Source organism: Mauremys mutica, chromosome 3, assembly GCF_020497125.1.
Source record: "Mauremys mutica isolate MM-2020 ecotype Southern chromosome 3, ASM2049712v1, whole genome shotgun sequence".
NCBI classification, from domain to species: Eukaryota; Metazoa; Chordata; order Testudines; family Geoemydidae; genus Mauremys; species Mauremys mutica.
Window position 1 is genome coordinate 167,560,368 of NC_059074.1, and position 26,930 is coordinate 167,587,297.

The window sequence follows — 26,930 nt, forward strand, 5'->3', positions numbered from 1 at the left end:
TCCTTATCTACCCGGCCCCAGTTTCTGCTCCTCATCCCAGTCCCATTGCCAGCACCTTCTGGGATTCCTGACTGATCTGTCTCTCCTCCCACACTGGATCCCAGTCCCAGTTTCCTCCTCTAGGATCCTAGCCAGTTTTAGTCCCCTGCATCCCAGGCTCCTTATCCAAGTCTCTTTCCAATTCTCCCTCCACACACCAGTTCCTTATTAGATCTCAGTGCCCACCCCCCACCAGCTCCCAGTTCTCATGCTTAGCTAAGCAGTCAGTCCATCTGTCCCAGTCTTCCTCCTCCAATGTCCAGTCACGTTTCCCATCCCACCCTCCAGTCTTAGTCTCCTTGGACTCCTTGCCCCCATCTATTCCTTTTCCTCCCCCGTGCTACTTTTGTCCCCTTTGCATTGAAGTCAGATGGATTCCTTCTCCTTGCTGCCCAAGTGCTACCGTGTATGTGTGTGTCACTGAGCGCACAGAAGAGAAAGAGTGTTTCTCTGTTCTCATTTCCAGTGCCCTGCCCCAGCCAGGAGCAGCCACTACAGGGAAAGTGCCTCTGAGCGCCCACAGCCCTGGGCTGAGGCACGCTCAGTCACTCCGTGGGGCTGGTGCACATGCAATCTGGTCAGCATCAGAAGCGGAGAGAGAGGTTCAAGTACGCTCATTGAGGACACACTCACTCTTTGGCTGTTAGTTCTAGCAAGTCTCTGAGTCTCTCCACAAGTACTCAGTTTAACTTTCCAGTTTTTCAAAGGTTTATAACTTTGCCAAATGTGCGTGGAATTTCACAGGGGCAACAAAAAACCATTAGCCGCATAGGAGCACGTAGGACCACATTTTTAAAAGGTATTTAGGTGTTGCTGAGCTCAGCACTGGTAGTCTGATTTAAAAGCCTAAATCTCATTTTCAAAAGGGAGTTAGGCATGTAGGAGTCTAAATCTCATCACACTGAACATAGCAACACTTAAATATCTTTACAAATCTGCGCCTAAAACATTTTTTTTAAATAAGTTTGCTTTGCCCATGTTTAAAAAAAAAACCCACAACGTATTACTCCCTAGCCTCACTCTCTAGAACAGCTCAATCATTTTGACTGAAAAATTTCCAAAAGCCTAAAGCAAAGACCTGGGTTGGGGTTTTTTTGCTTTCTTCAGCATGGGCCAGGGGTCACTTGCAGGTTTAAACTAGTGTAAATGGTGGATTCTCTGTAACTTGACATCCCTCAAATCATGATTTGAAGACTTCAGTAACTCAGCCAGTGGTTATGGGTCTATTATAGGGGTGGGTGGGTGAGGTTCTGTGGCCTGCAATATACAGGAGGTGACTGGATAATCATGATGGTCCCTTCTGGCCTAAAAGTCTATGAAAGCATCAGCCGTGCCATCAGCCAACTATAATTATATGCAAAAAACTAAGGTAAAAGAACCCGGTGTTAAAGCTGCAGAGCCAAATAGTCAAGGAAGTGCAAAAATTAAGGTTTCTTCCTGGCAGCACCTCCTAACTTGAGTGCTTGACTCTGCAACTTAATGACTGTTTTTTTAACTGTGTGTTTAATATATATTTACACTTCTCTATGATCTTAGTTACAGATTATTAAATTAATTCCTGAATTGCTCCACAGATTTAGGGGGAGCAGGGACAAACAAACGAAAAACAATCTCTCTCAAATCCGCTTGCCTACTTCATTATTTATAGGACTATCACTGTTCCCTTTCAGTTTTCTGCCATCCCATATTGCCATCTGCATACTGTATTTGTTCCTTCTCTTCCTCCCCTCCCATCTAACCCTAGTATTCATTTCTCCCTTAAATTTCTATGGGCTTGTCTTCACTACAGGGGAGATAGACGCTCGATTTAGTGGGTCTAATGAAGATCCGCTAAATCTCCAGTCAACCCCGGTACTCCAGCTCTCCAAGAAGAGTAAGGTAAGTCGATGGGAGTGTGTCTCCCATCAACGCAGTGAAGACACTGCGCTAAGTTGACCTAGGCTCAGACAACTCTAACTACATTATTCATGTAGCTGGAGTAGAATAATTTAGGTCGATTTACACCAGCAGTGAAGACAAGCCCTATGTTGTGATGTTGTGTCCCTTCCTCTCTCCACTACAGGATGTTTCGTTCTACCTTAGTGGTCTAATGGAAATTTTGTAATAGATATATGCTTTAGAATAGATCAAAGCCAGAGTTTTTAAAAAAGGATCTATACATCTTTTGATGACTCTACTTTTTATTTTTGAAGCAACAGCCATAGCTTACCTGTAGACTACTCTAAAAATTATATTTTATAAAACAAAAATCATAAGATTTTACTACTTGGCTTAATTTTGCTTAGAAAATCAAGGTCTGTAAGAATCAGAAACATCAGACCACAAAATAAATCTTGATTTAGGTCTGACAAACTTAATAGTCTATCTGGCCAGTTTCTACAAACTTGTTAGTTATTTTTAGACTCTCATTTTATTCTGTATCATATTTAATGGTTCAAATACAGTAATACATGAAAGCAAATTGGGCAATTCTTTAAAAGTAGCTTGTCCTCTTTTTGGGGTGCTGAGGATATTAGAGCATTCCCCCATTAGGAAGGGAGGAACGAGAGAGGCAGAAAGACTCTCTCCACTGGATTTGTGCCATACCAATTCAAAAAAAAATGTTGAAGGACACACAAGACAGTGGCAAAACTGAGACTAAGATCCATCTCTTTGGACTCCCAGTCTAATGTCCTATCCGCTGGACCATTCTATGTTCCAGGTTTCTTTTGGCAGAGATACAAAGTTGTATTAGCAGTGCTATTCCTTTAATGTCTTTGAAAGGACCCTTGCTAATTTGTGATTTTCTCCCACACACACACACACACACAAAAAAACCCAGCAAATTTTCTAATATTTAGAAATGTTCTCTCTCCTGTGGTATGGAAGACCCAAATGTGCTACCGTAACTAAGGAAACTTACTACATACAAAGGGCACAGCTACACTTGCGAGTTAGAGTGCAATAAAGGAGCCCGAGGCGCACTAGCTCACTACCCGTTCACACTGGCATGGCATGTAGAGCGCTCTGACTTCGTGGCTACGGAGCTGCTGGTACTCCACCTCAGCAAGTGGAATAATGTTTGCTGTGCCCCTGCTGGAACACCATGGCACCAGTGTGAACAACGTGTTGCATTACTGCACTTTGATTGACCTCTGGAAACATCCCATATCCCCTTAAGTCAAGTGGCCACTCTTGTCATTGTTTTGAACTCGCTGTAGGAATGCCGACATGCCCTTTTCAAAGCTTCGTTTCTGACAGCTGGCTCCGGGATAAAGGAATGCTGTTTGCTTTGAGTGAGAGAGAGAGGGGCGAGGGAGGTTTGCTGCTGTCTGAACTTACAAGACAGCATGCTGACACACACTCAGCCCCCCAAAAAACCACTCTCTCTCTCTCCACATACACACAATACACTCCCTGTCACACTCCACCCCACTGCCCCGCATTTGAAAAGCGCGCTGCAGCCACTTGCATGCTGGGATAGCTATCACAATGCACTGCTCTTTGTGGCATTGTAAGAGCTGCTAATGTGGCCATGCCAGTGCGCTTCAGCTGAGTGTGTAAACACTCGGCAGCGTTTTCCCTGCTGCGGTCTCCGAAGGCTGGGTTAACTCCCAGCACTCTACAACTGCAAGTGTAGCCATGCCCAAAGTTGTGTAAATATGTATAGTTTTTTCTCTAGATTTTCAGTTTTAATAACCTTTGGAGTCTTATTTGCAAGAACAGAAGGTAAAGGGTCACCACACTTCTGACTGTAAAGTTTTTAAAGATTAAAGATTCTTTGGTATCTGTAAAAGTATTTACTTCCCTCTTAAAGGGACAAAGTAAGGTCATATCCACCATAATTTCTACTAGAAAGAAGTATTAGAACAAATTAAAGATTATATATATATATATCCTCATTGCTTTGAATGAAGAGGACATGCCACACTTTGAGAAACACCACTTTATATTTTAATGCACAAAGTACTTGATATCCAATTACTCAGCATCAGTAAGAAACTGGAAAGAGTATTTGACAGACCAGCCAGTGTCTCTTATTGATTAGTCTTGAGCTATTCTTTGAAATTTCTTCTCACTGGCTGATCAGCAATTTCTTTACTTCTCTCTCAAAAAAGAGGGGTGTTTCATTTACTGAGACAATTTCCGTCTTATATGTAATAGTAAAGGTTAGCTTCATTCAAAAAGCATCAAAAGCGTCTATATTTTAAACATGATATGAGGACTTCATGTTGGAAGTTATACTCTTTACAAAAGGCATCATGGAAAAATTACTAACATTCATTGTAATTAGAGCATTACCTCCTTTTTGGTTTCTTTTTTGGGATCATAATCACTATCGTTTCCATCCATTGGATGTGCTTCTTCCACATCATCATCACTAAGGATAGACAACAGATGAGTAAACTTGGTCCTATTAGCCTGTTATCCCACTATTTTTGCTGACGCTATCTACAATTATACAGTTTACATACATTCTACATAATGTTATAGTCATACTGTTACAAGATACACAGAGACCGGAGTTATGGTTATTTTGGAATTTCTTTTTAAGATGTAGTACATCCTTGAAGCATTTTTCTTTTGTTAAGCTTGTGTATGTTGCCATAATTAAAGCAACAACAGTTGGAAAAAAATATTCTTGTCTTGGAAAAAACACTAAACAGGAAGACTTGGATATATCTGGATTCAAGTTTATGATGTTTAGGCAATAGCACTTCTGGTGAAATGAAAAGTAAAACACACTCAGGAAGTTCAGTGTGTCTGTAATAACTGGAAAGTCTAACTAGACTGAAAGCAAATGGATTTGATTTTGTAGTCCTTAAGTGACAGGGTCACTAATTATTTTGAATTTATTTAAAAGGCTTGCCTCCTTATGTTGATATTTAGTTAGAACTTTTGCCTCTATAAAAAACTAAATAGACCTTCATTTTTATGGTAAATACGGTTTTTTAGAATAATAATTGCATGTTAAAATTTGTTTTTAAATTGAAGGCTTTTTAAAGGTTTAAAAACATAGTACTGTAAACTGCAGAATGCCAGTAAAACAATATTACTGGACATTTCAGCAATTTGTAGTTGTTTAGTTACCTATTCCTTCCCTCCTAATCCCACCCGCAACCAAAATTTCTAAGTCTTGTTTCATAGGATTTGTTTCACAAGACGATTTGCTAACCAGTCTGCCGTGCAGCTACTGCATTCGCCACAGAGCTGTTTACTTCCTAGGGCACAAGTAAAATACAGTTTGTCTGCTGAAAGGGCATAAGTCTAAACTAGTGGTACTCTCACCATTAGAAATGGCCCCTCCAGGTTAGAGTTGAAGCATATTGTCAGAAAAATGCTGCCATATCTGTACCTAAACAAAGAACTTCACTCTCCGGCAATTAGCTATTTAAAAGTATTCAACCCACCTGTCACCTTGATTATTTCTATTGGCTAGTTTTCGAGCCTGTCGATCCATCAAGCTTGTCCTAGAGCGAGTTTTTTTCCACGAATAGTAATATTTTACAAGGCTTGCAATAGTCTTGTCTGGAAGCTAGAAGAATTAGTTCAAATATTTAAAAAAATGCAAACTATGTAAACTAGTAGCTAAAGCATAATTACCTTACAATAACCCTTATATGAATGCTTTCTTAATTTCCCATGCATTTAGAGAAAGGAGAAAACACTTATGTTTTTCCACTTAAAAAGCTATTTCATGCTTTAACCAAAAAAATCTCATGCCACTTTTGTAAATGAATTGAAGTTTTACAGCTGTAAAAGGCTGAATAATACAGAAGCAAAAACTGAATTTAAGTTTCTTAGACAGAGTTCTCTGGAATAGGAACCCTATCTTTGAATATGTTTACATGGTACTTAGAATAAAGCCCCATTGTGCTGATAGGAGCCTTCAGACTAAAATATTTATATTAAATAATAGTTATAACCAGAAATATTACCTTACCATTTGTTGGATCCTGTGAAAGCTCTTCCCATGGAAACTAAAAGCTTGTTCAAACAGGACTTTATCCTCAACTGTCCATTCATCAGGGAAAGGAGTGAAGTTAGGGAGATCCGCAAGGGACTTCTCAATGTTATGTTTATGCCAGAACAACATGCCAAGTGCCTTTGAAAATAAATAATCCATTTTTGATTTTAGCTGACTTGTTCAAAGCACACTTTAGAAAGTTACATTAAAAAAAAAACTATGTTAAATATGACTAAGGATCTGACATCAGAACCCCCACTATCAAAAGAAATTCAAACTTAAGCTTCTCTTCTATTGTGCCTATGTTATACAGCTTATAAGATTCTCTCCACAGATACTTTGATCAGTGGGCACTTTTGCATTCCATCCATGCTGCAATATCTGGACCAGTCAGTCAATTCGAGGTCAGTGTGGCAGGATCACCAAGGGGAGTAGTGGGGGGCAAAAGACATATCTGGCTTCAAGACTAAGTTTGATAAGTTTATGGAGGGCATGGTATAATGGGATAGCCTAATTTTGGCAATTAATTCGTCTTTGACTACTAGCGGTAAATATGCCCAATGGCTTGTGATGCGAGGTTAGATGGGGTGGGATCTGAGTTACTACAGAGAATTCTTTCCTGGGTTTCTGGCTGGTGAGTCTTGCCCACATTCTCAGGGTTTAGCTGATCGCCATATTTGGAGTCAGGAAGGAATTTTCCTCCACGGCAGATTGGCAGAAACCCTGCGGGGTTTTTGCCTTCCTCTGCAGCGTGGGGCACGGGTCACTTGCAGGAAGATTCTCTGCACCTTGAACTCTTTAAACCATGATTTGAGGACTTCAATGGCTCAGACACAGGTTTGATACAGGAATGGGTGGGTGAGATTCTGTGATCTGCATTGTGCAGGAGGTCAGACTACATGATCATAATGGTCCCTTCTGACCTTAAAAGTCTATGATTCTATGAATTAGCTAGTCTAGAATAGTGGTAGGCTCACAATCTGACCTACTCTCTACAAACAGATATAGACCATGTAGTTCTTTACAGACCTTCCTGGGCCCAACTCCCAGCCCATTCAAAACAAAAAGATTTCTGTTGTTCAGTGACCAGAAAGCTTCCCAGCCCTCTACCCTCACCTGCTGCATGTGCACATGCAGTAAAAATATTCATTAGGGAGACAAGGTATTTGCAGTTTTAAAAAGGTGGCTAGTGAGTAAATAAAATACAATTTTGAAACTCTGAATACATCCTGAATGTCCTTTTAACAATCCCCCACCTCTCAAATAATAATAATCATAATAAAAAACAAAAACAAAAAAACAACAACCCTGTCTGGCTTGCGTTGGGCATTTCCATTGTCCATGGCTGTGTATGATACACCATAAAACATACAATTTTAAATAAATATCTTTACTGGGTGTAAATAGAGAGTAATCACTCTGTATTTCTGATAAAGACTCTAGAACAACTGGAGACTTCTCCCCCAACCCCTAAAAAACACCTTCATAGATTTTGCACCAAGGCTTGTTCAGGACTTGGGGAATACTCAAACAGAACTGACTACATTAGTTTCATACACAGTGTGTATGATCAATAACAGCTCATCATCAAGTCTCAGTGTCTTGATTTAATGGATCTACCAGCTTTTCCTGACAACATTTTTTCACTGTAAACACAAACTACCAGCAGTTTATGCATGCAGACCTTCTCACAAGCACTATATCTTTTTCCTAAACAGCACTGGAAAAAACAGTACAAGCTAAACTTTTTTTTCTGTACACATTCTAGACACCACAACATTGTCTGCCTCTCCTTCCAACAATACAGATTTAAATAGCCAAGTACTGCAATGAGTTCTCATTACTAAGGTTTCATTATTATTTGCCCTATTCTTCCCCAAAACAAGGTTATACAACAGGAAGTTTTACTGGTATATCAATAAATGAACTTTTGTTTTCTGTTACCCTTACTTTTACTATATTCATTCATTTAGTATTTTTTAAAATACAAACTTGCTACAGATTTTAGTCATTAGTGTGAACTAGCAACGTTTACCTATACTGTTTTTCATGGGATAGTGGTTAGAGTAGTAAAACCAAAACCAAGCTTTAACTACAACCTCCAAACACTGCAAGTTTTGAAACTTTGATAGTGTTTTTCTTGCTTTGAAACATGCCAGTTGAATTATTTTTGTATCACCCCACTAGTTGAAATGCCTCTGCAACATGGAGAGCATTGAATCAATGTTAGCATTTAAAAATATTTAAAATTCTTAATTCTAAAATGCACAAGTCCATACCCAAAATTGCTTGCCCAAGAAATTGGGGGGGTTTAAGTTACATAAACACACAATTACATGACATGCCCAGTGTACCGAAACATACCAAACCTTTCAAAACTGTGCATTACAAGCTGAGCATGTCATGAAAATAAAAAGAGCTCAATCTTTTGTAGAGAATCCAGACCACAACAGTATGCAGATCCATAAAACTGCAGTGTTTGCTGTCATGCCTGGAGAGAGATAGCATTAGTTAATGGAAGCCAGATGAAAAAAAAGTGAGTTGTGTTATACTCATACAGTAAACACCACATTAAAAATCATTCATAGAACTTACTTGTTCCACATTGTATCCATGTTTTTCCTTTGCTATTGCAATATATTCATCCACTGTAAGAAAGCAATGCCAGAATTAATTTATCTGAAAGTGTTAGTTCTGCTATAAAACTACAAAAAATTAGTCACTTAAATATAGCAAAGCAGAGATGCAGTTATGGATAACTGATATCAAAGTTCTGATTATATGTTTCAATCCTTCTTCCCTATCTTTCGTACACTGCTTGTTTTCACACGGCCTGATCTTGCAAAAGGTTATACATGTGCTTAACTTTACACACTACAAGCAGCTCCATGGAAATCGGTGAGTTTTCTTGAAGTGTGTAAAATTGAAGCAGTGCACAAACTATTTTCCTGTGTTTGTACAGTGACTGTATTGTAGGGACTACAGTAATAAACTGTACATAATGGTATCCACTAAAATACTTATGTCAATTTTAACAATATTTACTTAGTTACCAGAGATTTGTTGATCGAGTGATCTTTCACAGATCTCACTGCTGGGAACTTTAAAAGAGTGGAGAATTGGGAGATTTCAAAGAGAATTGAAAACTTTTATTTTAAAAACATAGTATATTAAACAGTCAGTTAATCTAAAAACCTCCACCCGGCTACAGCTGCATAATCTCACAGGTCCTTAGTTTTTAATCCCTTGATTTATCAGCATTATATTTAGCCATCCAGGGAGTCAACTGTCAATAGAAGTGTATATATGAAAGTCTGACCATTACCTTACCAACAGTAAATTTGTGACTTAACTGCTATACTCTACTTATGTCTAGCCAAAATGCTTGGACCAAGTATCTGTCACTGACCTTTAATACAGTAACTCCTTAAATACAGTACAGTATTGTTGTTACATAGCTGATCAATTAGAGAACATGCTTGTTTGAAGTTGCGCAATGCCCCTTATAATGTTGTTTGGCAGCCGCCTGCTTTGTCCACTGCTTGCAGAAAGAGCAGCCCGTTGGAGCTAGCTGGTGGGGTCTTAGAACCAGGATAGACCGGCAGCGCCCCCATAAGCTCCCCGTGGGACAGCCGCCCAGCAGGCTATCAACTGCGGGGCAGTTCAGCTGTCCTTCCCTCCACTGCCATGTGCTGCTCTTGCCCTCTGCCTTGGAGCTGCTCCCGGGAGCCTCCTGCTTGCTGTGCGGCGGGTGGGGAAGGAGTGCTAGGGGAAGGGGGACACCCTTCCCCTCCTCCTGTACACCATCTCCACAGAGCGGGGGGGGAGGGGAGGGACACAACATGACAGGGCTCAGGACAAACAGTGCTTGCTGGCAGCAGCTGCTGTCTCAACTTGCTGATCTACTTAAAAAGGCAGTGTACTTAGAGTAGGGTCAGCATACTTAAAGGAGCAATGCATGTCTCTTTCATACACACACTGTGTGTGTGTGTGTGTGTCTGTCTCTCTCTGCCATGCTGTGTCTCCCTCCTCCATTCGTGCTGCCTTGTAGAGTGTGAGGCTACATTAACAACATGTTAACACTTGAGGGCTCAGCCCAGTGCTAGTTCCCAGGAAATGCCTTACAGCTAAATGAAATATCCCACCCTCTGACTCCACCACTTCTCTTTTGTCTGGTGAAATTTTTTTTCCCTGGAACCTAATCCGCCTAATTTACATCAATTTCCCAATACGAATTAGATTCACTTAACATTGCTTTGCTTAAAGTAGCATTTTTCAGGAACATAACTACAACATTAAGTGAGGAGTTAATGTATTCTCCATTATTAATTGGCCCACCCTCACAACTGAAGAGTAAAGGGACATTCCTTGTAATTGGAAGGTGACAGATTTAAAAATGATTATAAATTTATATGGATAACAAAAATATCTTAATGTGATAGCTGTAAATATTAAAAAGATAAAACCAGAGATTTGGAAAGGATATAAACCCTCAAGCTTTTGGGCATAAGTCAATTTGTTACTACTGTGATTAGGAGGAAACTTTCTCTGGGGTCAGGTTCTCATAACTGCCTAGTGCAAGGTTTCTTCCTCTGAAGCATATACTGCTAGAGTCAAGATACTGGACAAGACTGACTGTTGGTCAGATCCAGTAAAATAATTCCTTTATTTTGATTATCTTCTTAAGTGATGACACAGAATAAGCGCTACTTTTCCAGTAAGAGGGCAACAGGTATCTATGTCTGCATAACATCTTCCCCTTGAATTGGTCCCCTCTGCATTTCCTCCATGGTAACTCATCTAGGCAGACTTCCATAGCAACGCCTTTTCTCCTGGAACTGTACAATGAAAATTTCTCAAGATTACATCTTTTGCCCTACTATTAATATATGTTGTAGAGACCAGTGGTAACAATAGATGCATTTCAAGAGGTCTGAAGGCTTGATTAGACATCAAAGCCTTCTTCCCAACCACAGGATGATAGAAACATTCCACCTTTCCTTTCCCAAAAATCCCCTGAATGAGAAATAAGTGGGGGCGGGGGGGAGGACGGGACAACACACATCAGCTTGTTTGTTTCATACACAGTATAACTTATGCAATTTTCCCCACACTACAAGAGGAATTATGTGCTAAAAATTAGAAGTAGACAGTTCATCAGAAGCAATGAATCAGTTCTAGTTAATAGAGTACAATTTTCTTGGGAGAAGAGGACTTACACTTGGCATCTGGAATACTATGGTATGGAGACCACACAAGCATCCCTCCATTGTCTTTATCAGTATATTTTGTAGCACCTGTAAGAAAAGTCGTTATTTAGTGTTTATTAATATGACCTAAAGAACAGTGCATTCACAGTTATTTCCCTACATGTACATAAGAAGACTAGCACAACTGAAGTGATCCAACTGCCATTCACAACTGGATATTAGAGATGACTCAAGTTACCAGAATTTGACAATTAAAGCTGCTTGCCAGGGTTGGACTGGATGCATAGTTTAGGGATCATCATGTTGGGCTAGTTCCTAGTGTAGCTGGAGGCAGTAAGCATGTTAGTTTCCTTGATGCTGACAACATTACCACAGTCTGATTTGTCATATGTTCTTGGTTGGGCTTCTTTAAAAGAGGCTAAATTACTTGAACATAGCTGCTCAATGATGCTTGACCCTCAGAGCAAGAGAACAGCTATACTGACTACTATATTCTTACACAGAGTTAAAACCATATATAAGCCTTGATTACCGCCTTTCTTGCCAAGTCTCTACCCAGCAGTTAGAGTAGACACTGCCTGGGTTTATACAGAACCACAGTTTTCCTCAAGGAGCTGTCTTTCTGAGGGAGTCCAGACCCATCCCCACCTCTCCTTACTAGCTACTGGGTTATTTATTTAAGTTACTGATTGGCTCCCCCCACACTCCAAAGATGCCTTCCTTTGTTTTTGCATTATCTCTAGCTAGTAGGAAAACTATCATTTTGGAGGAGAGATAAGAGTAATGTTTTCTGGATGTGTACTATATTTAGTCAGTTTTCTTCCTTTAGATTTGTAGCGTTTTGTATTTGGTACTGTCTTTGCAGACTAATGCCAGTTACAGATGTTATATCAAAATACAATAAGCAAAAAGTTTAATTTTAAATAACTTCATTATTTAAAAAGTTAGTTCCTTACAACCACTTTCTACTCTTTGTTTATAAGAAAGAATTCCACTTCGGGTTAATATGAATACAATAGCATCACAATTAGTTATGCAAATATATTAAATGCATCTCCTTCACCTGCAGCACAAGTCAAATATTTGTCAATCTTAGCCAGCAACAGTAACTGATCTTTTGAATGTAGGATAATTAAAGACAATGAAATAAGAGGATTACCAGAATACATGTTTGTGGAATGTTCAAGTTTAACATGGACATCAAAATCAACTAATTAATGTCCTGGATACCAGCAGCTATTACATATTCAAGTTTAGAAAAAGATTCAAAGCTTGAAGTTATCACAGAATTATAAAACGTAGGGCTGGAAGGGACCTTGAATTTGAGGTAATCAAATTCAGCCCCCCACAGTGAGGAAGGACTAAGTAAGCCTAGACCATCCCTGACAGGTGCTTGTCTAAAAACCTGTTCTTAAAGACCTCCACTGTCAGGGATTCCACAACCTCCCTTGAAACTCCCTTGTAGTAGTGTTATTTGCACTTCGACATAATCTTTCATACAAGAGCCTCAAAGCACTATGCAAAGAACGAAAAGATACAAAACTAGTATTAAAACCAAAAAGTAGTAAATAAAGAGATGATTTTATAAGTCTGAAAAACAGAACTGGATTTTTTTTATTTTTTAAATATAAACAGTGAGCTCTGTGTGTTATCTTAAAGAGTGCTCAGCAGTGGACTAACTTTTCCAAGGGAGAAGTCAATTGAGTCCAAAGCTGAGCATTTCCTATCTTGTACTCGGTGATTTATTTTTTTAAAACCTCACTCTGAATAAGGAGATAGTTGTAAAGATTGAAAACTTATCTGTCTCAAAGTATTGTTATTTTAAAAAGCCAAGTTGTTTAAAAAAAAAAAAAGGATCTGAAATTTAAGGTGCTTCAACTTTTTGAACGTAAACCACACTTTTAACCATTTAGGGAAAAAAATAAAGATATCAGAGTCCACCTGGGTTACCGAGCATACTGTACATACATAAGAGTCAGCATTTATAGAGTTTATTCTGAACCAAGAAATATGTCTTGAACAAGACACCATTCAAGTAATACTGAAAAGGCATGCTAAATTTTAAAATCACTCAGTATTTTTCATACTATAAAAGTAATATCTGTTATTTACAGCCAGAAGCTTTGTACTTGGAATGACCGTGGAATGAATAACAATTCCATCATGCCCCATTCCCAAGAGTTGAGCCTAAACCTAACTAGCTTAACTTCCATGTTGCTATTGTCTCCTCATGTCCTAACAGGGTGTCACACTGGTCCCTCCTACAGTAAAGCCCACAGATGGAAGGATGAAACAAACTAGGAATCCTTCCTCTTTACCTTCTCCCACATATTCTACTGCAGGAAGGAGCAACTAGATCTGACAGGCCACTGCAGTGTGTCCTGTAAGGGACTGATGGGGGCTGGGAGGGAGAAGAGAAGTTGGGGTTTTAAGGGTTGTATAGGTGGAAGGTTGGAATATTCTATGGGGCAAACCCTCAGACCCTTCAGATCCTTTTTAAAATGGGTGATGTTTTTCCATTGCAGAATGGATTTCACACGAACGGTAACCTTTTCCGGGTAATTTTCATAGGGAGATGTGAATCCCCCTCCCCACCCCATATAAGACCACTCACTCCCTGAATTCAACCAAGCAGAGTTCTCCACAGGATTCAGGAAGGGAGAGGGTGCAACTGCCTTCAGCACAGGAGGGAGAAGTCCATGTGGAGAGGACCCTTTACATGCAATGTAGGGGGAATGATGCATTCCATGAGAACTGGAATGAAAGTAAGCTAGCTGAGGAAAAAGGACTCCAGCTCGAAAGACAGCATGTCCTTGTGACCGGCAGTTCCATTCTGCTTATTGATAAGAAGTAGCAGCAAATAGATGGAAATACTAGGGAAGTTAGAAACTAATAAATGTGAAAGGAAATGAGCTATCAGCCAGGGAGGATTAGGCAGAGAACTATGCAGGTCTGAAAAATACTAGAATTCTCAGTGTAAAAGGTCGACCAGTAAAACCTCAATGTAAGCTTCTTCTGGTAGAGCCTGTATGTTGCACTGTGCATTGTACATCACAATGTACGTCAGTGCTGCTCAACAGTTGATACTTCAAAAATTAGATTCCATCCAACTGAAGATGGCCTTTAATTCATCAGTTCTCCTATTTGTTGCTGTGCTAAAGTTATTCCACAATAGATTTGCAATGACACCTGTTAGTTTTGAATTAATGTTAATAGCAATTACTTAGGCACACAGGGGGACACACTGAGAAAACATGATGGGTACAAAACTGAAGACCCTGGATTTGAAGTGAATACTACTCTTAAAAGGATGTGTCAACTTCAAAAATACACCAACGACAACTAACTGAAAGCCCAGAGAAATTTGTTTCAATTTTACTTTGTGCCTTCAACAGCACTTTGTATGTAGTCAACTTCTCAGCATAGTCAGGTTATTTGGTTTGGGTGGGTCTTTCACTCAGAGACAGGGAGAATGAACATTTTAAAAATAAATAAGCAAGCATCTCTGGAAAAACTGGCAGAGGAACATGGGTGGGGGGAAGGTATAATATGTGAGACTAAATGCATTTTTAAAAAGCTGAGTAGAACCTGTTCTGAAGAGCTTGTACTGAATATAATGGAGAACATAAGAAGAGCAGTTCTGATACAGGAGAATCTCTGAAACAAGGGTGATTAAGGCCACGAATACTTAGATAGACCCATAAAAGGGCCTTAAAAGATAGGCAATATCTTAAAGTCCACAGGGGGCTCTTCTGACATACCTGTGAAAGCTCCAAAAATAAATGGATCAAGTTCAGGTTGTAAGCCTTGCTGAACTCCAAATAAATCTAAATCTATCAGATTTAGTAGAAAAGCCAGATACAGGACCATCCTTCTCCCTCCCTCTTCTAAATAAAACCAAAACCTTTCTCTGCTGCCCATGTCCTCTCCTTTCTTCCTTAAAATACATTCAATTGACTCATGAACCACACAATGACCCATTTTCCAACACAGCAATTTCTTTATCCTCTCTGCCTAGAGAAACCCACGGGCCCATGAGATTTAGAAAAGAAATCAGCTTCATGATATTGACACTCCTATGGCGTCAGTGGGACATCAGTAAAAATAGGGGCTTGTTTGATATGGGATTGAGGGCATGTAAGACAAGGACAAAGAGACTTCAATTTTAGAAGACATAGGAAACAGAATGAGTAGTTCCAGTGACAAACCAGCAGGAGATGACAAAATCTGGTTCAGTTGGGCAGAAGAAAATCAAAAAGGTTTATTTTGATAATTGGCTAATTTCAGAATTTAGGCCAGTTATATTGTCAGAACTGTTTCTCCCATCCAATACATTTCTCTTATTTCTATTAGAGAGGTATTCTTGTGTAACTTAGGTGTTAAAGTGACAACTACATTATGTCTCTCCAGCTGTTCTATTTAACGATAATATACATGTAGTTTTCTTTGGTCACACAATAGATTATTTCAACATTAAGGATGTGAACATTTAAAAAAAAAGTTGTCTGACACATTGACCTTCCCTCATGCTGCTCTACTCTCAACTAGAATCCCCTTTTCATGTTCTACAATGGCATGACAGCATCAGTACTAACTCTGAATTTTATGACAACTACTTAAGATCTAATGGAGTCCATCCAATTATAATACTTAACATCTAGTTTACCATTATCTGAGTGTCACAACTTTAACAATTAACATATTTTGTCATTTAATATAGCTACTCGCTCAACAGAAGTAATTTGCAACGATGTAATATTTTTTAAAATTTGATCAAATGAAGCTGAGGATTCGCTGCTCACACATGCATTCAAAATCCATTTGTTTTGTATGCACATCTATCAGAGGGCAAAACTGTGCGTTAGACTTTATAGGCAGTTTTAATCAGCCACTGATTTTTCTCACTGTTTTAATAGAATGAAATTTTAAATTTCAATTTGATGGCTACCTACATAAAAGTCTAATGGAGTGCACCTAATTAGAACATTTAACACCTCAGTATACTCTTCATAAGAGATATCTTAATGCCAAGACCAAAGACATCAGGAGAGACATTTAGCTTTAAAGCTATAGTGTTATATTTAAAAATAGATATACATTTAACTTTAACAGGCATTACAAAACATATGTCATCTTATTTGCTATTAACAAAAATGTTGATTTTTCTCTTTTTAAAAACAGTGATCACTCCACAGCATGCACAGCTTTGTTACAGCATGTCATCTGGCTTTCAAACTAATGATGCCTCATAAACCTGATCAGAAAGGAGAGCAATTGTTCAGATAGATTTACAAGGCAACATCTCTTTCGTTAACACACAGCCTCACTAACGTGGTAGATGTTTATTCTTACAATTCATGGGAGCAGTCATTCCAAGTTTAACTTTAATGTTGTAGTACTAGTATCAAGAAGCCAATGCCAGAGACATTTTAGAAAGATTTCCATTACTAGTTCAGAAACCGTGAGAATTACAGTTTTACTTACAAAAATTTTCGGTAAGTGGATATAAATCTTTAAGTTCCTTTCTCTAGATCTTATGCATAAGAGGCAGGAGTACACACAATCCTAAAAGCAATGCTATATTTTTGGATTATTAAGACAATTAAAAATATGTAACATTTAGTTTTTTCACTAGTTAAACAGAAACTGTTTTCAGAGATCACTTCTAAAATGACTCCCCTCCATTATAAGCTCTTAAATGCATACAAATTAATTTTATGCTGGTAGTTTCAATTCTACTGCATGTATGCATAATATATATGGTGTTAAGAAAAATGTTAATTGCAGAATTGAATGATTTTGTTGTCCTATGTTCTCTCTTCACAACCCAATTATTTAAAGTATTAAAACAATTGCTAAACATTTTGCTTCTCTAGGTGGCCTGTAGGCAGAACAAGCCTAAACTGCATGTCAGAAGTGATCATTTTTACCTGTTAAAACAAACACATTTAGACTTACTAACGTAAACATAATAAGCTTTAACCATAACACTATTTATTAACACAAATAGAAACCTGAAGTATGAAATAAGGTACTAGTTTCCAGAGGAAACCTCCTTACATCCCCCAAATTCCTAAGGGATGTACCCACTCCTAAGACAAAATCATTTTCAAAACTGCTTCCAGACCCAAGAAGCAGGCTAAGGGCAACTAGTCCCCATCGACAGAAGCTCCAACTTGGGAGGTACCATGGGAGGAGCTCTGGCCCAATCCTCTTCCAGGCAGGAATCATCTGACACCAATGGAGCCTGTTTGGAGAACAGGAAAGTAGACAGGCTTCACTGTGACCACCACAGGAGGACTGACAGATGCGCTTAACACATTATTACTCTACTATAAAATGTACATAAAATAAGTGTCTGATGTTCAGCTTATTAAGACTGAATATCAGACTGTATGTGGCTAGCCAATATCCCTTTCTTCTCCCACCCACTGTGTGGGTAAGAGAAGCTAGTCTGCAACAGTACAGATATTGAGACTACCCCACCTTACAAAACAAGGTGCTTGAAAACCCAGCAAAATGGGTCTACATTTTGGAGGTGCTAGAACAAGGTATCCACTGTTTCTGCAAAGATGCAACTCCTCCCACCCCACCCCACCCCAATAGAGGTCACATTAAGAGCATTATAAAGCAAAATAATTTTCATTCCCTCTTGTAACCTGCAACTCCTATTTACAATGGGGGAGGAGGGGGGAAAGGAGGGAGGGAAAAGACACTGATGCTTTGTCTGTAGCCCTGCCATCCAATCTTGGTAAATTAAACACATCTTTCCCCCTCTCAATGCTTTTCTCTCCCTCAGTCACACAGAGCAGATGCTGCCCCTGCAATGCTCCTGTGACTGACATAAAACAGCAAACACAAAGCCTAAAAACAAAAATCCACGTTAACCTTTGCAAATGCAATGCTCCCACACAGTATTCAAGTGAAACACACACATGCACCCCTCTCTATTATAAATCATATTAACCCCCGTTTTCAAAACAGCAGCAACAAGATGTCAGGTTATAGTACAAAAGCTATTTACCAGGATCAAAGTCTGGGATTCGAGCTTGATATTCTGCTCCGACCCGCATTCCTACATCTGCAATGCAAGAGAAAACAAATGCATTACTGGGATTTTATCTTTAAAGGGCGGGAGGATGAGAAGGGGGGTGATATTTAAATGAAAACTGGGAAATTCAGCGATCTAGGCGGTCTGCACTCAATCCGAGGCTACCAACAATCTTGCAAATTCAAGGGCTGCTGCCTGCGACCCTGGCGCTTCAAAAAGCCTCCAACCGCATCTCCTACAACAGCGATGCAAAATAAGAAACCCCTCCCCCCACGGCTGAAGGTCTATTACTTAGTGAGGGTGGGAGTTATTTACGGGAAGCCTGGCGGTCCGCCGCAGACACTCCGCGCAGCGCAGCGCACCTCCACCCCAGCCCCACATGGGCAGAGCGGTGCAGTGCGCGCGCGCTGGCTGCCTAGTGCGCTGCGCACCCGCGAGCCAGGGCAAGGCACCGCGCGCGGCCGCCCGACCTGCACGCGCGCAAAGGTCCGAGGTGCGCAGTCTCCCGCGTTGGCCGGCGCGGCGCTGCGCCCCGCCCCCTCCCCCGGATCAGCCTCGCCCCGCTAGGCCCGGCAGGGAGTCCGCGGCTCGTACCGTGCTCGTCGCCGCTGTCGCCGCCGCCGCTCTCCGGCTCCGAGTAGTGCCCGTTGGCGGGGCTACTGCTCTTGGTGCCGTTGGGGGCCGCCCGGCTCTTGCCCCCCAGGAACTCGGCTCCCTTCTCCATCATGCCCGGCATGGCGGGGCGGGGAGCGGCGGCGGCGCTGCCTGACGAGGGGGAAAGTTAAGACGGAGCCGCCATGTTGCCCCCTCCCCGCCCCCGCTGCTCCAGCCAACGCCTCCGCCCCCTCACACTCTCCCCCCGCCTCGCCCGGCCCGGCCCCTACGCAGCCCACGGCCCGGGATTCCTCCGCGTCGGCCCGGCCGGATCTATCCCCGAGGAGGAGGGGCAGGGGAGTGGCGGAAGGATTATGGGCGGCGGCGAAGGCTCATGGCCATTAGCTGCTTCCGTCCGAGCTCCCGCCGGCTGGGAGGTGGGAGCTACTTAGCCTCTGGCCGCGCGAGGATCGGATGGGCGGGGGAAAGGAAGGAGCGAGCAATGAACGTAACGCCAGAGCAGCCTCTGCGGCGACAGGGACGCGTCGCGGCTGATCCCCGCCTCGCACCGCGGGGAGCTCTGCTAGGGCGGGAGAGCGCGGGGGAGGGGAGCTGTGAGCGGTGCCCTGGGGCGGGAGTGGGGGAGCTACGGGCTCTGAGCTGTGCCGGGGTGGGGGGGAAGGGAGCTACAGGCTGCGAGCTGTGCGGGGGGAGTGTGAGTGATGCAGGCTGAGAGCTGTGCCCGACGGGGGGGGGGCTACGGGCTCTGAGCTGTGCCGGGGCGGGGGAGCTACAGGCTCTGTACTGTGCTGAGGGGGGAATGAGCTGTGCGGGCCGGGGAAGCTACAGGCTGTGAGTTGTGTGGGGGGCTGGAGAGCTACAGGCTGCGAGCTGTGCCCTGGGAGTGGGGGAGGGGGAAGGGAGCTACAGGCTGTGAGCTGTGCCCTGCGGGGGGAGTGAGATCCAGGCTGAGAGCTGTGATGTGGCAAGGGAGTGCTACAGGTGCCGACTTTCTCGTTTTCCCAGGGGTGATCGACTCCTGCTGTGCCCTCACTCCACTTTTTCCTGCCTCACCTCTTCCTGCCCCATTCCATGTCCTCCCCTGAGCATGCTCCACCCACACCATCAGTGCCTCCTCGCCACTTAAGAGCTGATCCAGGGCTAGCCGGTGGTGCTGGGAAGGAGCGGGAGCAGCTGATTGGCGAAGACCACTGGTGGTGCTGAGCACTCACTATTTTTTTTTCTGTGGGTGCTCCAGCACCCATGGATTCAATGCCTATGGGGAGTGCTGTATACTGTGTGCAGGGGGAGGGTTGTGCTGGGGGCGGGGGGGAAGAAAGCGGGTGAAGAAGGCCTCCGTACAAAGTAGGGTAGTGGGCCTGAGTTGCACATAGCAGTGGGGCAATGCCACAGAGTAGATGAGAGCTGAGCAGGGTGGTGAGCTAAGCAAGGCCAAACTCTATAGAACAGGAAGCTAATCAGGGCCTGCAGGGGTGCATCCAAGGTATGGTGCCCCTTGAATTGGAAGTATAATTTTGAGCTCCAGGAGACATGCCCAGCTAGCTCTAATCCAGCCAGCATGCTAAAAATAGAAGTGTTAGCAGTGGTGGGAGGGGTTAGCTGGCCTGAATATGATCCCGTCCAAGACACTAGGTGTGAACTCAGGCAGCTAGCCTGTCTATCCCTGGGCTGCCCCAGCTATGCTTCTATTTTTAGCCTGCTAGTTCATCAGAGCTAGCACAGGTATGTTTCTTCGAGCTGGAAATTACTCCTCTAGCTCAAAGTACAGGCTACCCTGTGGAGCTCTGCAAAGTGGAGGCAGCTGAGTAGAGCTGAGGTGGAAGGCAAGATATCTTCATAGGGTTGCAAGGAATGAGTTCTGCACAGCATGGGGCTAGGAGAGAACTCGAATAGATGATGGGCATACAAAGTATGACACAGAAGGACTAGGATGAAGGAAGGGGAGGAGCAGTGAGATGAGTAGTTGCACAAGTAAACATAGTCTAGATGCCTGCGTTTTGCTTTAGAGGAAACATCTCTGCATCTAGGGCAGCGGGTCTCAAACTGTGGTTTGGGACCCCAAAGGTGGTCACAACCCCATTTTAATGGGGTCACCAGGGCTGGCTTAGACTTGCTGGAGCCCAAAGCCTGAACTCCACAACCTGGGGCCAAAGCCTGAGCCCCTCTGCCTGGGGTCGAAGCTGAAGCCTGAGGGATTCAGACCTGTCTGGTGGGGCTCAGGTTACAAGCCCCCTGCTTGGGGCTGAAGCCTTTTGGCTTTGGCCCCCCAGATCAGGGGTGGTATAGCTCAGGCTTTGACCTCCCCCGACTCGGGGTGGGCTCAGACTTTGGTTCCTCCTCCTGGGGTTGTGTAGTAATTTTTGTTGTCAGAAGGGGGGTCACGGTGCAATGAAGTTTGAGAACCCCTGGGTATGGAGTTAAGCAGAGACTGATGGTAGAAGACTTGGGCAAAGGTGAGAGAAAAGCTAGGGAGCCAAGGGTTAGGAATAGATCACAGGTTGAGAAGGGGAGAATTCTGCAAAGGGGATGAGTGAGTTCAGGAGGGACTGCTAAATTGGGGTTTGGGCATGGGGGGAAGAGTGCCTCATAGGAGGGCAGCAGAGACTGAGATGAGATGAGCATAGGATCTAAGAGGGTGACAGAGTCTACAGAGTTGGGGTGCAGATCACACCATAGTAAAAGCTGTGCAGACCAGTGAGCCTGCTCCTACCAAAATTAAAACTCATTGACTTATGTGAAAGCAGGATTGCACCATGTGCTGCACTACAGGGCAGAGGATAGGGGTATGGAGATTTTAAGGGGATATCTACACTGGCAGAGTTACAGTGCCACTCAGCGCTGAAGGGAAATCACTGTTGTGTGTTCACACTCTGTTGCCAGCACAATAGTGTTCACACTTGCGGCACTTGCAGCAGTATTCGGAGCGGTGCACTCTGGGCAGCTATCCCACAGAACATCTGTTCTTCTGCCACTAAGAGTTGTTGGAAGGTGGAGGGGGTCGCAGGGCATCCTGGGTCCTCCCCCAGTGCCCTGTGATGCATTGCTTCGCATCCCACCAATCCCTGTGTTTCCGTCCACATTTGGCACCATCTTTCAATGGTTTGTGTACTGCGCACTCTGCCTCTTCAGTCTGCAGGAATGGATCTTGAACTGTTGGGTGTTTCACAGACACTGTCGCAGGCTGGTCCAGAAAGGCGCATGACGCACACATCTTTCGGAACACTGGCCTGTTCAAGAAGCTGCAAGCAGAGACTTTCTTCCCGAACCAGAAGATCACTGTAGGGGAAGTCGAAATGCCCATTGTGATCCTGGGAGATCTCCCTAGTCCTTAATGCCATGGCTTATGAAGCCATACATGGGACACCTTGACAACAGCAAGGAGCCATTCAACAACAGGCTGAGAAAGTGCAGAATGACTGTTGAGTGTGCTTTTGACCATCTAAAGGCCCCCTTGCGCTGCCTATATGGGAAGCTGGACCTGTAAAATGACAATATTCCTATGCTTATAGCTGCATGCTGTACACACATATTTGTGAAGCAAGGGTGAAAGTTTCACTCAGGGCTGGACTGTTGAGGCTCAGCACCTGGAGGCTGAATTTGAACAGCCAGAGACCAAGGCTATTAGAGGGGCGAAGCAGGGGGCTATAAGGATCAGGTATTCCTTGAGGCAGCGATTTGAAGCTGAAAGCCACTAATATTTGTTGCTATGCTTGGGAGTGCAGTGCTTGTAATGCTAGGAGGTGATTGATGTAGATGATGCAATATGAAGGTTTAATTATAATTGGCTGTTGCTTTGCAGGGCTCTGTTTGCTTTCAATTAATAGAATAAAGATTGCTTTCAAACTAACACAATTTTTGTTATAAAAACACCAACTGGACGAGAGAGTCAAAAAACACATCAGCACTGATGGGGATGGGGGAAGGTAAGGTTCCAGGAGGAGGTGGGGTCCCGGGACTGTTAAAGATTTGTGTATGGCCAGAGATTGTAGCCAACCTTCTCATTTGGAGTACAGTGCAGTGGGTACTGTAATGCAGGGCTAAACTGCAGAGGGATGGGTGTTGAGTGCAGTGGGTACTGGGAGTCTGCAGGGCTGGACTGTGAGGCGGGAGGAGTGGAAAAGAGTTTTGCAACAGCGGCTGCAGGGGAGGGCAGGCACAGAGCTGCTTGGTTGGTAGTGCTAGTATCACCTGGGGCATGTCCACTTGATGCTCTATAACGTTTAAGAGCTGCTCTGTGGCTTCATTCTCCTTTCGGTCCCTCTTCTTGCTGTCCCACCACCCCTTCAATTCCTGTTTTTCGGCTGCGGAGTGCATCATAATGCAAGCAGAAAGTCCTCTTTGGTTCTTCATGTCCACTTTCTAATTCTGTGCAGCCATTGAGCCGGTGATAAAGAGGGAGGGCTCCCAAGGTCATCTCTGTGAAGCCAAAACACAACATTTTACAGAAGCAGTATTGTTTGCAAACACACAAAACACTGATTCAGTGATTTAAAACATACCTGTCACTAACTGGCTGACCCTGGGCAAGCACACATGAGCCACAAGCCCCCCAAAATGGTGAGTAGCCGCAGGGGCAGGGTAAATCAGTGTTCCTGGACCCTACTGTACACCTGCATGTGTCTCTTGGGGAGAGCCAGCACTGTAGGGGGGCCTGATAATCATTCCTGTCCCCACATTTTCCACAGGCTGTGTCCATTAGGGAAGATATCTCACTGCTGAGGGTGAGCAGGGAATCAAGGGAGGGTCTTCTCCAAGACCGCGGCTTCTGTCCTGGCCTTTATGTGGCTCACCTGTATGAAGCAATGGTGGTGTGTGTGTTGTTCCCCTCCCCCCGCATGATGGCACAGTGGCACATGAAAGTTACCGTTAATGGGGCAAGAAACAAAGCATCATACAGACACAAGCCTGCTTTCTGAAACCCTCCTGCCCCCAGAACTCACTTCAGTGATTCCCAAAATCAAATCAACTTACCAGAGGCCTTCTCTCCTGTTTGCGCTTCGCCAACATCTGACAGCTGTGACTGGCTAGCCTCCGGGGTAGAAAAGAGCTCCTGGCTGCATGCATCTCTGACCTCTGGGTTGTCCTCTGCCTCCGAGTCCCCCTCCCCCCATCCTCATCCAAGATTTCCTCCTGGCTTGATCCAATCTCGACTGGCACATGAGCCACCAAAGTATCCACAGTGGCTTTCGCAGTGGAGGTGGGGTCGCCACCGAGTATCTCATCCAGCTCTTTGTAGAACCGGCAGCTCGTGGGCTCAGCACTGGAGCAGCGGTTTGCCTCCTGAGCCTTGTGGTAGGTGTTCCACAGCTCCTTCACTTTTACTCTGCACTGCAGTGTTGTCCCAATCGTGGCCCCTTTCTGTCATGCAATGTGAAATCTGTCCATAGGTGGTATAATTCCTATAGCTGGAGTGCAACTGGGACTGGACAGCCTCCTCTACCCAAATGCTGATTAAGTCCAGCAGCTTGGCATTGCTCCAAGCGGGGGATCGCCTGGTGCATGGAGCAGACATGGCCACCTGTAAAGATGTGCTGAGATCACTGGACGCATCACTGAGCAAACAGGAAGGAGACTTTCAAAATTCCAAAGGAATTTACTGAGTAGGGATGACGGTTGGTCACCTCAGGGCAGGGCAGTAGAGTTCAAACTGATGACCAGAGAGGCAAGGACAGGCTTTGTGGGACACCTCCAGGAGGCCAGTTGCAGCGCTGTAATCAACCAGGATGTCTACACTGGCACCACAGCGCTGTAGCCCTGGTGCAGAAAGCTGTACACCTCTTGGGGTGATTTTTTTACAGCACTGCAACTGCACAGTTTCTGCACACTAAGTGGCTTGGCAGTGTGTACACCTCAGGAGTTACAATGCAGAAAGCTGCTTTACTGCGCAGAAACTTGCCAGTGTAGACAAGGCCTACATTTACAATGCTAATCTTAGCAACCGATAATGGAGGTGGGGAGCTTTTTCTCATAACTCATTTCTTTTGATATGGTAGAATTTTACATTCACTTTGACCAGATGTAAATAACTACAGAAGTTGCAACTCTGGAGAAGCAGAGCCTTGAAAAGTTTTGTTAAGCATGGGTGAGCTGATGAGCAGAACCAAAGCAGTGTCATGAAAATGAGTTAGCAGACCAATAGTTCCAAATGACATACACTTTGTGTATGCAGTATTGCTTTATTTTTCTTTCCAAGCTCTGCATGTTTTCTGTTATGCAGAGCTACTGCTCCCAGATGCTCTGTTGCTACCTTCCATTCCATGTGGATGTTTGCACATTTCAGGATGATCAAAATGAAACTTCAAGCCAGAGCATAGGGGTGAACTTCAGTCTTTGTGCATATTCAGAAGGGCTTCTCCCCATATGGACTTTTCAAAACACTCTAAGCAAAATGAGGGAAATATTGCTATAAAAAAGAGCAGAACCAGAAACAACTCTTAAGAAATTTTTGGCCAAAACATCTTAAGTGGCAACTAATTTTGGGTGACCCAGTTCTTGAGTGCTCAACTTTAGACATCTAAAGGCTGATTTTTATTGTTTTGGGTTTTTTTAAATGCAGAGCATCCACATCTGCAACTGAAGTCAATAGAAGTTAGAGGTCCTTAGCACCTCTGATAATCAGCTCCAAGGTGTCAATCTTAAAATTAATAGACATTTCTGAAAATGTTGGTTTAATTGTTTTGTTCATGCAAAAATCAGCAAATAGAATCTAATTTCTGTTCTATGCCAGAATTGCTGGGATTGTACAACCCCAACTTCATCTGACTGAAATGCTGGTAATTCATTTATGTCCACTGGGTAAGAATGCTAGCTGTTTTAAAGGTGCTATATTTTAATTAATATAGGCCCTCTAACACTGCCTGCCCTCTAAAGCTGGCCAAAATTGTTTTCTCGGAATCCTAGAACTCAATGAAGTGCAACCTGTGTGAAGCCAGCTGGCAGCTTTACACTGGGCACAGGGGAGTGTCAGTGTGGTTTTTTTGAAGCCAGCTTTTTCATAACTGACCAGCCTGTTTTCACAGACCCCTGGGTATAGTAACCCAGAGAGCACGTTTATTTATTTTTTTAAAATACCTGCTCCCAACTGATCAAAATCTGTTTTAGCTAAAGATTGCAGGTGACTAAAAAGACCTTTGCTGAATGTAGTTGCATTGACAACCTATGTTGTGCACAAGCTAGTACATAGGTGAAGCAGGCATACAATAATTGTGTATTATAGTAAAATATTATCCCTTTGAAAGGTAAACTTGTCAAAATCACTTCCTGCACTGTAACTTAGCAAATATAGGAACTATATAGGAACTATCATAGTGTATCAGACCCAAGGTCCACCCCATCTAGTGTCCTGTCTCTGACAGTGGTGAGAACCAGGTGCTTCAGAGGAAGGTGTCAGAACCTGGCAGTAGTAATAATACTTTGCTCTCTTATAGCATGTTTCATCAGTGGATCTCAAAGAGCTTTACAAAGGAGGTTAGCATTGTTATCCTTATTTTACAACCAGGAAACTGAGGTACAGAGAGTGGAAACAGCATCACCTAGCTGCTGAGTGGGGAGGAGAACCCAGGTCTTTTGAATCCTAGGCTAGTGCGCTGGCCACTAAATCATGCTGCCAGTGTCCTCCCAACCTAGTCATATCCTAGTTTCTTAGATCTAGGCTTAGGCCCTGATGCACAAAGTTTAATTTCCTTTCAAAGAATGTGCTGCCATTTAGTACGATAATCCTGAATATTCTTGATATCAATGTACATATCCAACCCCTTTTTAAACCTTGTTAAGTTTTTGGACTCAATGACTTACTAGGGCAACAAGTTGCATAATTTAACCACACATGGTGTGAAAATGTATTTTCTTTTTATCTGTTTTGATTTTCCCACCTAATTTAATTTAGTGCCCCTTGCTCTTGTTTTATGAGATTGGGAAAATTTGTTCTCTCTACCAATCTTTTCTATACCACTAATAATTTTATATATTTTTATCATGTCCCTTCTTACTTTAGCATACTCCTTATTACAACTTGTTTAAAGTTTTTTTAAGACTTTTGTAGGGAAAGCTATTCATTTTCTCCTAATCC

General features: G+C 42.9%; 1 protein-coding gene across 3 annotated transcripts in view; it reads right to left on the minus strand.

Annotated features, from left to right (window-relative positions):
• The window catches only part of RCOR3 (REST corepressor 3), a 36,577-nt gene extending 17,496 nt beyond the window's left edge, over positions 1-19,081 (minus strand). The window contains exons 1-8 of one of the 3 annotated variants that reach the window (XM_045009890.1): positions 18,842-18,914; positions 18,221-18,277; positions 17,384-17,443; positions 11,206-11,283; positions 8,582-8,634; positions 5,963-6,124; positions 5,430-5,554; positions 4,321-4,399 (exon numbers count right to left, since the gene is read on the minus strand). In XM_045009890.1, coding sequence (XP_044865825.1) covers positions 4,321-4,399; positions 5,430-5,554; positions 5,963-6,124; positions 8,582-8,634; positions 11,206-11,248 — 462 coding nt within the window. In that variant the 5' untranslated portion in view covers positions 11,249-11,283; positions 17,384-17,443; positions 18,221-18,277; positions 18,842-18,914. Of the gene's footprint in view, positions 1-4,320; positions 4,400-5,429; positions 5,555-5,962; positions 6,125-8,581; positions 8,635-11,205; positions 11,284-17,383; positions 17,444-18,220; positions 18,278-18,841 lie in introns of all 3 variants that reach the window. The other 2 variants (XM_045009889.1, XM_045009891.1) reach the window with 2 other exon arrangements.
• Between the last annotated feature and the right edge of the window lie 7,849 nt (positions 19,082-26,930).